The 13,201-nt window shown below is 43.9% G+C and overlaps 1 protein-coding gene across 4 annotated transcripts in view; it reads right to left on the bottom strand.

Annotated features, from left to right (window-relative positions):
* The window catches only part of ZZEF1 (zinc finger ZZ-type and EF-hand domain containing 1), a 113,431-nt gene that overhangs the window by 92,232 nt on the left and 7,998 nt on the right, over nt 1–13,201 (bottom strand). For all 4 annotated transcript variants that reach the window (XM_030861721.2, XM_060290362.1, XM_030861716.2 and 1 more), the window contains exons 2-3: nt 4,212–4,356; nt 542–736 (exon numbers count right to left, since the gene is read on the bottom strand). In XM_030861721.2, the coding sequence (XP_030717581.2) occupies nt 542–736; nt 4,212–4,356 (340 nt within the window). The remainder of the gene's footprint in view (nt 1–541; nt 737–4,211; nt 4,357–13,201) is intronic.

The raw sequence follows: 13,201 nt of genomic DNA on the forward strand, positions 1-13,201 counted from the left end.
GGACCTGCTAATTCACAGTATCAACTTTTGTTGTGGTCACTAAGTGAGTCTGTAGTGGCTTCCCTCATTTACTTAACAACTATTCACAGAGTACCTACTACGCGGCAGGCATAGTTCCAGGTGCCAAGGATAATGAAGCGAACAGACAGACAGAAACGCAAGTAAATACTAACACTACAACCTCAGATGATGATAAGTGCCATTTAGACTATCAAACCTGCAAAGGGGATAGTAACCAAAAGGTGGGGAGTGGCAGGGGTGGGGGCATTAGTTAGGTAAGAGTAATGAGAAAGGGCCTTCCTGAAGTCACATCTGAGCGGAGACTTGGGGTTATGAAGAGGGTGAGAGGGAGGGGGAGGGGAAGGAGAGGGGGAGGGGAAAGGCAGAGCAGGTCTTCATTCTTGTGCTACAAACTGGTCACTATTACATTTTCAGAAATAAAAGCAGGGAGAAGTGTTGGCTCGTCCTATCAATAAATACCACACTTGGAAGAAACGATGATCACGCCTTCTCAAGAACACCCCCACCCCTGCACACGTACCCTTTTCTTTTTGTACCAGTTGATCCAGAGAGTCCTTCAGAACAGAAGCCCTCATGGTGCTCATGTTATTGCAGTGGTCCAACATCGGGTAGGGGATGACGGTGCTAGAGAGCCGGTTGCGATGCAGGAAGCGCAGGATCATTGACGAGTGAACATCCAGGCCCTCCTTGGACTCTGAAAATATGTCTATGAAACCTAAACAGACAAAATCCATCTTTGGTGTTTTTGGGAACCCACCACAGTAGTTTCCACATCCCCTGCCTGGCGGCCTCTCTGAATTAGCTGAATTAAAAGCAGCCGGTAAGAATCCTCACTGATAGTTTCAGCTTTCATCACTGAAAAATCTAAAAAGGCTTTTAAGAAGTGAATCAGTGGTAATCTCAATTTAAAAATTAACTTCATTGTAGTTTAACAGAAAGTTTAGAAGACTCAGAATAGTGATTATCTGTTTCATTCCAAGCTTCAAATTTTTATAAGTTTAATTTATAAACCTAAATACTAACTTGAAATTTTTAAAGAAGTTTTGCATATAGAATGTGGGCTAGGAATAAAGTTTATCACGTTAGAGAGTAAAGGCATAACTGCTTTTATACTAAGCTACAAAAAACCACAATAATGAAAATATAACCACTGCCCTGACCACAATTCCCGATGGCATCTTATAGTTTTTAAGGTCCTTCCACACACAGCACCTCTTTTGGTCCCCACAATAAGGTGGGGGGGTGGAGGGTGGGGGAGAGAAGGCACCGAAGGTACTGGTATCCTCCTCTTACAACTGAGGAAAACGAGGCTCAGGTGACAGACCAAGACAACAAAAAAGGGGTAGGACCGGAAGTAGCTCCTCGCACTGCCTCCGAGTGCTCCTTCCACCATTCCAGTTTTTTCTCTCCAGTGTGGCCCCTCTGGAGTCTCCCCCATCTGTCCATCCCTCTGGCCGCTGCCCAGGCTCTGGCCTCAACACCGCCCACTCATACACCTCCCCAGATATCCTAAGCGGCTCCCCTGGCTGCATTTTGTCTGACATTAACTTGAGTAATCTTACAAAAACACAAAACAGGCCATGTCTACCCTGTTTAAAATCCTTTCATGGTTCCTCATAACCTACAATAATATGCTTTGAACTGAGGTGCACATAACCCAGGCAGTTAAGTGAAGAGAGAATAAACATGGCAGCTTTTCCTGGAGCTCAGATATGCTTGTAGATTTGGGGAGGATTTGTTTTTCTTTTCGTTTTGCTTTCTAATTAAAACAAAAGTATATTATAATTGTATCATTTGATAAACTGTCACAAACTGAACACACCCACGTAAGCAGCACCTAGAGCAGGACTCCAGAAGTCTGCAGGAGAAACTACTTTTAAGTGTGAAACAGAAACATATGAGAGCAGAAGGAAACTTTGCTTTGATTTTTTTTTCTTTTTGCGGTATGCGGGCCTCTCACTGTTGTGGCCTCTCCCATTGCGGAGCACAGGCTCTGGACGCGCAGGCTCAGTGGCCATGGCTCATGGGCCCAGCCGCTCCGCGGCATGTGGGATCTTCCCGGACCGGGGCACGAACCCGTGTCCCCTGCATCGGCAGGCGGACTCTCAACCACTGCGCCACCAGGAAAGCCCTGCATTGATTTTTAAAGATAAACATAAGATTGTAGAGAAACTGTGCCCCTGAAGCAGCCCATTTGATTCTGCCCCCTACACAAAACCCAGAGACACTGGTTTGATTTCCCAAGCCGCAGAAGTTGATGCCATCCCTTGCCTCTCCTCTTACAGTTCTTTCCTAAGCAGAGGCCCACAGTAATACCCAAACCTCACATGATGACGCTGCTGATGCTGCACTGATCTCAGAATCCGTGTGCTGCTTGTAATAGGAAAACTTCTGTCATATGCTGAAACAGTCCCGGTAAAGGGACTGTCTCTTTTAAACATTCAGCACCCATACAATGAGAAACAAAAGGAATAAGTGTCAGTCTGGGTTAGGCAGAGGGACCAGGGAACTAGGATACCACCAAAGAGGTGAGGTCAGCTCACCAAGGTTCAGCCAAGGACTGTGAAAAACAACTCTTAAGTTGGCTGTTGATAAAAATTTTGAGTAGAAAGTCCTAACTCATTGGGATTTCCCTGGTGATCCAGTGGGTAAGACTCTGAGCTCCTAATGCAGGGGGCCTGGGTTCCATCCCTGGTTGGGGAACTAGATCCTGCATGCATGCCACAACGAAGAGTCCGCATGCCACAACTAAAACCCGGCGCAGCCAAAATAAATAAATTAAATAAATAATAAATAAATAATTAATTAAAAAAAATAAAGTAGCGCTACCTTCAGTGTTGTAATTAAACAAAAGAAAGAAAGAAAGAAAGTCCTAACTCACAACCCTGCTAATAAGGTAAGAACCTTGGGATCTGGACCCCCAACTTTTCTAACCTAATCTCCCCCTCTCCTCAAGGTCACCCAGAGCAATGGTGCACTAACTATTGGTGGATCCCCTGGTCTCCACTCCTCTCCTCTCCTCCCAAAACATCTATTTGAAGTGTTCAAATAAACTCCTGATGCTATCCACATGCTGGTAACACAGAGGTGGGAGTAATACGTAAATGCCAAGATGTAAGTTAGTTATGCATAATTCAAAGCATAATTTTAACTGCCATGAGAATAGGAGAAAAGTTAACATGTACAGGTTACCTATAATGCTCTATAAAAGTTACGCAATTAAAGACAATTTGAGGAAGAGTGGAAATAGGCATTCTTCATTGAGATACAGAAACCATCCTTCCCTAGCTCAATAGATCCTCAGCAGGAAGTCAGAGAGGTCAAGGACAACCAGTTACATTTATGTATCCAACAAGTCTATCTGCCTCCTTGCTGCTGGAGCTCAGGCTCTATACTAAGTATTATGACTCTAAGTACACAGAGCAGGAAAAGCTCTTGGATAAGATAAACTGAACCAAAAAGATGATATGCCAAGTTTTTTTTTTTTTTTTCCCTTTCAAACTCAATTGTTTTCTCACTAGAAAAAAAAAAAAGGGAATTTTATTTTGATTCTGTTTCTGAGTCCCCCAAAGAAACCATCAAAAACATAGACAAAATTTTTTCATAGGTATAATGTAGAAGTATTGCTTAATTTTAAGCTATTTTTATTCTTACTTAAATTTCTGAGTGATAGCTTTCTAAAAAAAAACACTGGGTGCCTACCATGTGCCAAAAATTGTACTAAATGTGAGGACACAACAGAAATAAAAGAGAAGGCTCCCTGCCCTCGTGGAGCTCACAGGATAAGAGTGAAGACAGACATATACAAATAAGTGAGTGATAATTAATTAATTAATTACAACGGTAATATGTTGCAAAAAACAAATGCAGGATGCTAAGACAACATACAGTTGGGGCCAAGGAAGGCTTCTTGAGAGACTGAAATAAAGAGATTCACTAAGGAAGGCAGTCTCATGACAAAGGTTCATAAAAACATGGTAGAACTGCTCAACCAACACTGTACTGGGAAGCAAGAGAAATGATTATAGTGAACACTAATTCAGACCACGAGCTTAATGACGACTATCAGAGAAGCACATTTATTTCATGGTGCTCACAAGTCTGCCTAATTACAACCCACATTATAGCAAAGTTCATTTGGGCTTTAAGAGAGCGTTCCTCAGCATTCAGCACTCAGATGACAGCCTTACCTGGAACAAGAGAACAGGCTTGCAGCTGTCTGATGATATGGCTCAGCTCCCCTTGAAGATTAGCTCCACTGGAATTCTTGAGAGCCTCCAACATGTTCTCAGCATCAACGGTACCATCACCCTCGGCGTCAAACTGAGCAAAGGCCTAAAAGAAGAGATGCAAGAAAATAAGGTCTGTTCCAAATCCTGAATAATTTTTTTGACACTTCCCAAGACCAGTGATTTTGGTTGTTACTGTTGTTGTGGGAAGAGTTCCTATACATCATTCAAAGAACAAAAACATTCAGGATAGTAACTCACTATGCTCTGCAGAATGTGTGTATAAGTACTGCTACATGTATGCACAATTTCATCATCTCATCTTTCAAGAGAGTAAGCCCCCTTCCCCCAAATAATTTCAGAAGAAAGCAACCACTGCAAAAATGTTCAACTGGTTACAAAGTGCCAAAAACAAAGCATTGGCTTAGGGTAGCACCTCTGGTTTATCTGGGCTTTTTCTTTTAAACACTCTTTGGACACGAGAGCTAACTTGGTTTATCTACTTCATAGCCCTGTTTTCACTAACCTTTAACCATAATCTAATTTGCTCCCTGTTCATGTTGGGTCATCTGGGGAACCGGGTACAGCATGGGATTTGGCTTGAATCCTGCTCTGTCACTAACTGTCCATGTGACTTTACACACATTTCTTTGCCTCCGTAAGCCTCAGTTTCTTGATCTGAAAAATGGAGCAAATATTACCAAACTCACAGACTGCTGCCTGGATTAAGTAACATTGGCACAGAGCCCAGTATAGTGAAAGCACAGAAGCAGTGCAAAGTGGTCCTCTTCTCCTTGCTAATCTGCACTGTTACCTCCTCTTGTGTCCCTGACCCTCTCTCACATCCTAAAGACTTTCCTCACCCAGCAGCTGCCCCTCTCCCCAGATCTCAAGCCCTCCTTCATCAGGGGCTTCTTTCTTCCTGCAGATACACTCACTCACAAACATCCCTCACCATGAAATACTTTAGGAGCCTTCTACCTCCTTTCTAAGTAATCCTCTCTCTTTCTTAAAACTCCTGCCCTCTTTCCTTACTTCCCCCCTCCAAGAAAAATGGAAATGTCCCACTGACGATTCATGACTGACACAAATACCCCTATTTCCATCACAGACCTCTGAACAATGCAGTGTTTAATAGGAACACATGCAAATTCCTGTGTTTGGGTCCAAAAACCATGGACATAAATGCAGGATGGGGGACAGAGTTTAGAGGTAGAATGTGGGAGAAAGATTACAGCATTCTTGGGGAGGCGGGTGGGAGGGAGGCTCGAGAGGGAGGGGATATGTGTATACATATAGCTGATTCACTTTGTTCTACAGCAGAAACTAACCCAACATTGTAAAACAATTATACTCCAATTAAAAAAAAAAGAGATTGGGGCTTCCCTGGTGGCGCAGTGGTTAAGAATCCACCTGCCAATGCAGGGGACACGGGTTTGAGTCCTGGTCCAGGAAGATCCCACATGCTGTGAAGCAACTAAGCCCGTGCACCACAACTACTGAGGCTGCGCTCTAGAGCCCGTGAGCCACAGCTACCAAAGCCTGCGTGCCACAACTACTGAAGCCCACGTGCCTAGAGCATGTGCTCTGCACCAAGAGAAGCAACCACAGTGAGAAGCCCACGCACCGTGGCAAAGAGTGGCCCCCGCTCTCCGCAACTAGAGGTAGCCCGTGCACAGCAATGAAGACCCAGTGCAGCCAAAAATACAAATAAATAAATTTGTTTAAAAAAAGAGAGCGATTATAGCATTCTTTTTGCCTCTACTTCTTTTGGGGGATTATCCAAAGAGTTAACAGGCTACATTAATCCAAAAAGTTATCAAAGGCTACACTAATGAAGGCATAATGCTCAGAAGGAGGGAAGATACCATCCTGTTCTTTTCTGATTAGACCCAATCAGGAAAGCTAAGCTTAGCTGGGAAGTCACACACCCAAAGTAAATGAAATAGAAGAGATCAGAGGAAAGATATCCTGATGAAGAGAAGGCTAGAAATTGCCCTGTGAGAAGAGCTGAAGGACCATGGAATCTTCAGTGAGGAGGAAAGATGACTGGGAGTAATAGACTCCTCTTCAAATACCTGATGGGTTGTAACAGGAAGGAGCAGTTAAGGTCATTAGATAGAAGCTAGAGGGAAAAGCTCATCATAAAGATGGACGTGTCTGGATGAATGGATAAAGAAGATGTGGTACATATATAATGGAATATTACTCAGCCATAAAAAGAAATGAAATTGGGTCATTCGTAGAGATGTGGATGGACCTAGAGTCTGTCATACAGAGTGAAGTCAGAAAGAAAAACAAATATCGTATATTAACGCATATGTGTGGAATCTAGAAAAATGGTACAGATGAACCTACTTGCAGGGCAGGAGCAGAGATGCAGATGTAGAGAACGGACGTTTGGACATGGTGGGGAAGGGGAGGGTGGGATGAATTGGGAGATTAGGTTTGACATAAATACACTACCATGTGTAAAACAGATAGCTAGTGGGAACCTGCTGTATAACAGGGAGCTCAGCTCGGTGCTATGTGATGGCCTAGTTGGGTGGGATGGAGGCAGGGCGGGGAACGGAGGTGCAAGAGGCAGGGGATGTGCATATGCGTATGGTTGATTCACTTCACCGTGCAGCAGAAACTAACACAACATTTTAAAGCAACTGTACTCCAGTTAAATAAATAAATAACCTCCTGTATAAAAACAAATAAAATTCAATAAATAAATAAATAAAATGAGATCAATATTTTATAAAATTAGTAAAATACTTATGCTTCATCAAAATAAAAAAAGATGGATATGTCTGCTGTTAGTGGGGTATAAAGATGGATTAGGAAGCTCTAGAAGGAATGCCCACCTCATCCCTCAAGGCTTCAGGGCAACAGCTAGACAACCAGCCAACAGGAGTGTTCAAAGAAGTCATACTAAACAAATGCATTTACCTCTGCTCCCTCATGAAATCCCACTAAGACAATATTATAAAGGGATTTTTTTTTTAACCATAAGGACAAAGAGAACAGGAGATGTTACAATAGCAACAAAATTTTGGAAGCTGGGAAGCAGATGGATGAATAGTACCTCTCTAAATAAAACTGTATGTACACTGGATATATCAGCCATAAAGGGAGATTTGTGGGACAGCTGGATACATTCTGGGGGGGCCTGGGTATTAATTAAACAGAAATTAATGGAACAGTGAATACCACTAACTGAAAACACTAGGCTACAGAAGAATATTAGAGAATGATCTCCTGTTAGTTTGAACAAAAAGCAAATATGCACTTCCTACTTTGGTACCAAATATATATAGATAGATACATAGATACATAGATATATCTGAAAGAATAAACATCAAGATGTTAATAGTGGTAATATAGCAATCTACATATGTTGCTTTTATAATAATAAAGAGGAAATTATAAATATTAAGAAATTTTAAGCACACCCCAATATAAAAAGTAGAGCCAATGGATATGGAGGGAGGTAGAGCAGAAGCACACCTCTGTCTGCCCTGAGGTCCCAGGGTGTGAATACGCAGTACCAATAACAGCTACCTCCCAACTCCTTCACATTACAGCATAGTGAGAAAATAGTATTTGTATGACTCAGCGTCTGAGGGGATTAGTACAGCTGTAACCCATTAAATTGGGACTGACAGATGGTTTGGGAAGCTCTGAATTAATATTGAACACTGGCTAAATTTTAAGCAGTGTACATATCATTTATTCCTTATAACAGCAAAAGACCTTACTATTTAACCTAGCCATTTTATAGTTGTACAGAGAGGTCGGAGAACTTGCCCAAGGTCACACAGCTAGTATTCGACTACAAAGCCCCCAGAGCTCATGTTCTTCACCACGACTCCATTCTCCTTCCTTTGACCAGATAACACCTGGGGTTCCTTGCAGTCCGGAGACCAAGTGCTCAAAACGCCTCTCTTATCTATCTCTTTCCTGCATCTGTAAAATTTGCTCTCAGCACCTTGTGCCCAAGTTAACTCAGTATCAACCTTAAAACTGAGACTCACTCTCTAAATTTCAAACAGTACTCAAGTCCTACTCCTACCAGAACTTCTGCACTTCGAGTGCCACCTGCATCTCAAGTGCTGTTTGTTCCCAAATTCCCACACAACTCCTGCCGTTTATGGCTGATAAAAATCCTATATAAGCAAGGCTATACAAACGGTGACATTCTGCTATTTTTAACAGACTCTGTTGATCTGTCAATAGTTAATGGATATGATAAAGAGAATTTTCAAACAAACAAAATAAAGACAGTTCGGGTGAGAAAAAATATCAGAAGAGCGTTGCTAACAGCTTCACCAAACAAATACGTGATTTCCTAACAGTCAGAAATTGTCCTTAAAGAGGGGCTTCCCTGGTGGTGCAGTGGTTAAGAATCCTCCTGACAATGCAGTGGACACAGGTTTGAGCCCTGGTCCAGGAAGATCCCACATGCCGTGGAGCAACTAAGCCCGTGCACCACAACTACTTGAGCCTGTGCTCTAGAGCCCACGAGCCACAACTACTGAAGCTGGTGCCTAGAGCCGTGCTCAGGAACAAGAGAAACCACCACAATGAGAAGCCCGCGCACCGCAACAAAGAATAGCCCCCACTCAATGCAACTAGAGATAGCCTGCACGCAGCAACGAAGACCCAACACGGCCAAAAATAAATTAATTAATTAAAAAATTTAAAAAAGGAATCATCCTTAAAGAAATGCACAAGTTGTAAAATCTAACACTTAACATCTAGTTTGTTTCACAGAAGCCAATTTACTTAGCAGTTATTCAACACCATCCGACAGGCAGCCATATATACTTGACCCATGCTTGGGTATGTGCATATTGGGATTCAGGGCATAGTCCTTGCTCTCCAAAATCCTTACAGCCTAGAAGAAGACAGATATGTAAACCGAGAGCAGCAATGTGATAGGTGTGATAATTATAATAAAGAAGTAACAGCATAAATAACTATAATAGCTGATACTTACTATTAAGTAAGCATTTACTAGGCACCAGACAGAGTTCTAAGTACCTCACCTGGATCAACTCATATTTTCCACAACCCTAAGGTCGGTATTATCGCTTTACTAGAGAGGGCAAGAGAAGTTAAGCATTTTGTTCAAGGTCACATGGTTAGTACTGGTAAATGATGGAGCTTGGATTCCAATCCTGGTTTGATCTGGGACCCCACACTGTCGACCACTATGCCATGAGCTAACAGAAGCACTCCAGAAGCCAGAAGCCCAGGAGGGGTAGGGGCGTTTGGGGGAAATGGCCCTCAGAAAAATGACCCTTGAATTGAGCCTTAATGAATAACTAGGAATTTGCAAGGATATGAAGACAGGGAGGCCATCCTGGGTAGAGGGGACAGAGTGTGAGAACAGACACAGAGTGCACCACAGATCGTGAGAACTATAACCTACCTGCAGTGTGGAAAGGAGGCGGGGGCGGGGGTGAAGAGACACACAGAGGTCAGAAGAGAAAGAACCTGGCCAACCAGGCTACAGAGCTCAGATCTCGCAGCAAGGGTACCATGAGGCTGCTGGAGAAGACTAAGGGTGGAGGGGGCCGAGCCTCCCAGATCTATAAAGGCTCCCATATTGGAATGGACCTACAAATCTCTTAAAATATGTTCCTTTATACTGCTGAACCCCTTCTCCAGTGTCTCTGTGACATACATTGGTGATGGGAAGCTCATGTCTTCTGGCCAGTTGACAGCAACAATGCTCTTCCCTATATAAGAAATGGAAATCTCCATCCCTGATGTTACCACCCCGTGGGGCCCTTCAGAACACATCTGTTCCTTCTACCCCAACACAGCCTGCAGATCACTGGAAACACTGATCAGGTCCTCTGAGTTTCTTCAAACCCTCCATCCTTCAGCCAGTTCTCTATGTGGTATGGCTTTTGGTCTCATTCCCATGCTGGCTGCCCCCTCCAAGATCCCTCCAATTTGACAATAAACCTCAGAGCAGTGCCTCTCAACTTTTATCGGCTGATCCACTGTAAGAAATACATTTTATATCATGAGCCAGTATACATGTAATTGGTATAAAAGTTTGGTGAAACAATGTACTTTTTCTTATCAGATATAATGTACCCTGACCTTTTCTATTCCATTCTACTCTTTCTTTTTTTTAACTTGCAGGTTAACACTGACTAAATAGGTTTCCAACCCACTGAAGGGACAGTCTGAAACTCACTGCCCTGGAACATGGGGCCCCAGACCCAACTCGATACACTGGGTCTAACCTCATGGTGCAAAGTAAAGCAAGTCTACCTTCACCTCTCTGCGTACAGAGCAAGACCCCCAATTTCCATGGAGTCTCCACATAGACAGCAACCTGGACTGATCTGCTGTATTCCTCCTCCTCTCCTGCTCCAGGTCTCTTCCTGTTACACCCGCTACATGCTCTGCCGTCCACATGACAACCATGCAGGCAGCTCCCAAGTGCAGGCATTATGCTAGGGAGCATGTGGGAGATAAAGAGTATAACACAGTCAGACTAAGGGGAAATGTGGGTAAGAGATCAGTGTCACATGGACCTCTTACTTTCTGTGAGACCTGGGACAAGACTCTTGGTCTCTCTAAGTCTCAACTCCTCTTCCCACCCAACCTTCCTTCATAGCTTGTTGTGGGGGTCCAAAGGTTTCATGAACAAGTCTATGCCTAGTAAACTGCAAAGAGCTATTAATACATTCTAATTAGAGGCCATAATTGATACAACTCACAGACAAGAGACAGAAAAGTGGGCTGGCTGACTACAGATTTCCATCCCTTCGCCTTGGCCCGAGGGCAGCACGGGGCCGGGCTCAGACCATTCCTGTCTAACCTTCTTAACCACTACTGGGATCAAGACCACAGTACACATAGAGAAGGAGCCAAAATCATCACAGAACAGAACTGTGGGCTCAGACAAGCAGAATGCAACGCACCAGGCTTACATATAAAGGCTGCACACTGGTTCAACTTGGAGAAGCACACTCCATCAGAAGTCAAAAGATCTAGGTCTGGTCCTAGTTCTGCCACCTGTTGGCTGAAAGGGTCACATCCATTTAAGGCCTTAGTTAACTCATCTGTAAGGCTGTTCCACATTCCATGTCTAGTGAAGTACTGAAGGGCTGTCACAGAAGATGGAGTAAACAATCCTAGAGCAGAGACAGAACAATAGAGAAGAATAACACCACTAACAGCAACATTTACTGAGCATTAAGCATGTGCCAGACACTGTTCTAAGGGCTTTACATGAATTCATTTAATCCTCACACTGACTATATAAGGTAGATACTATTATTATGCTCATTTTATAGCTGAGGCAACTGAGACTCAGAGTGGTCATGTAAGTCAATCAAGGTCACACGGCTTGAGGATGGTGGAACTAGGATTTGCCCACAAGCAGGCTGAGTCCAGGGCCCAATTCTCACGCTCAGTCTAAAAAAGAACAGTGGAACAGGCAGACTTACAAATCGGCAAACTCGGAACTTCCCTGGTGGCGCAGTAGTTAAGAGCCTGCCAATGCAGGGGACACGGGTTCGAGCCCTGGTCCAGAAAGTATCCCACATGCCGCAACTAAGCCCGTGCGTCACAACTACTGAGCCTGAGCTCTAGAGCCCATGAGCCACAACTACTGAGCCGACATACCACAACTGCTGAGGCCCGTGTGCCTAGAGCCCAGGCTCCACAAGAGAAGCCACCACAATGAGAAGCCCGTGCAGCACAACGAAGAGTGGCCCCCACTCGCCGCAACTAGAGAAAGCCCGCGCACAGCAACAAAGACCCAAAGCGGTCAAAAATAAATAAATTTATTTTTAAAAATGTAAAAGATAAATAAGTAAATAAATCAGAAACTCGCTAATACCTTTAACAGGCTAACTGTTCAAGATGTTACAGAAGTGATCCTGGGGCAGGTGGGGGACAGGCTGCCTGCAATGGCTACAAAGGTCCCAGCCAACTCAGACTCTAGACCAGGTCCCAAAGAAACATCATTCCCCAAGTTTTGCTTTCTCTCACCTCAATATATTTCCACATGCTGTGCCTTTCAAATGGAATATCCCTTTCTTTCTTTGCCTGGCAAATTCTTTCAGCTTCTCAACCTCTGGTTTGGTGAAGCCTTTCCCAAACTCCCATGCTACTGTTAAATGCTTCTATGTGGTCCTTGAAAGTGGAAAGGGCTTAGCAGGGAGCAAAGGGCTGAAGCGAGAGAAAGGGAGCAAAGGACAAAATTCCCCTCGTATATGGGAAACAGTAAATGGACCCGGCTGGCTAAATAGCACTGGGAGGTAAGAGTGGAAGGGTGTAAAGACCTAAATGTTAGACTAACATTTGATTCTGAAGGCAATGGGAAGCCAATGAAGTTTCTAAAGCAAGAGAGTCCATAATGTAGTGGTATTCTGGAAATCAGGGAAAGGCAAAACAGATCTGTGACCTTTCCTCCATAGCTCTTGTGGATTGTGAAGTTCTCCAAAAGAAAGCCAATACCATCACTCCCCCCAAAGCAAAGCACAAAGAGCCAGAATAATCTCCAATTCCCCCAGGATCTTCCTCTTCTGCACTGCTTCATCACTATCAATGGCCAACGCTTACTGAAGGCTTCCTGTGTGCTGGAGAAGTGCAGGCAGTGCCTCAGAGCCCCATGGCAGAGCAAGGCTACACAGTGTACTCTAAGTGCCAGAAGACCTGTACTGAACAGGAAACAAGAGCCTCACGGGTAGGACTGAAAATACGATTATATAGAAGCCATCTGAATCATGTCACAGGAAAGGCTTGGTCCTGACCAGGTGATGGTGCCAAGGCAGGGAATCTTGAAGAACTCATAGAAGCAAGGTCCACACACAGGACAAGGCAGGTGTCCCACAGGGGACAGAGGTAGATAAGGTCAGACAGGGAGACAGGTTGGCCTGTGGGTTCCGACTCATTCAGAGGAATCTGTGCTTGATCCCTCAAGCAGTGGG

The sequence above is a fragment of the Globicephala melas genome, chromosome 20 (assembly GCF_963455315.2).
Source record: "Globicephala melas chromosome 20, mGloMel1.2, whole genome shotgun sequence".
NCBI lineage: Eukaryota > Metazoa > Chordata > Mammalia > Artiodactyla > Delphinidae > Globicephala > Globicephala melas.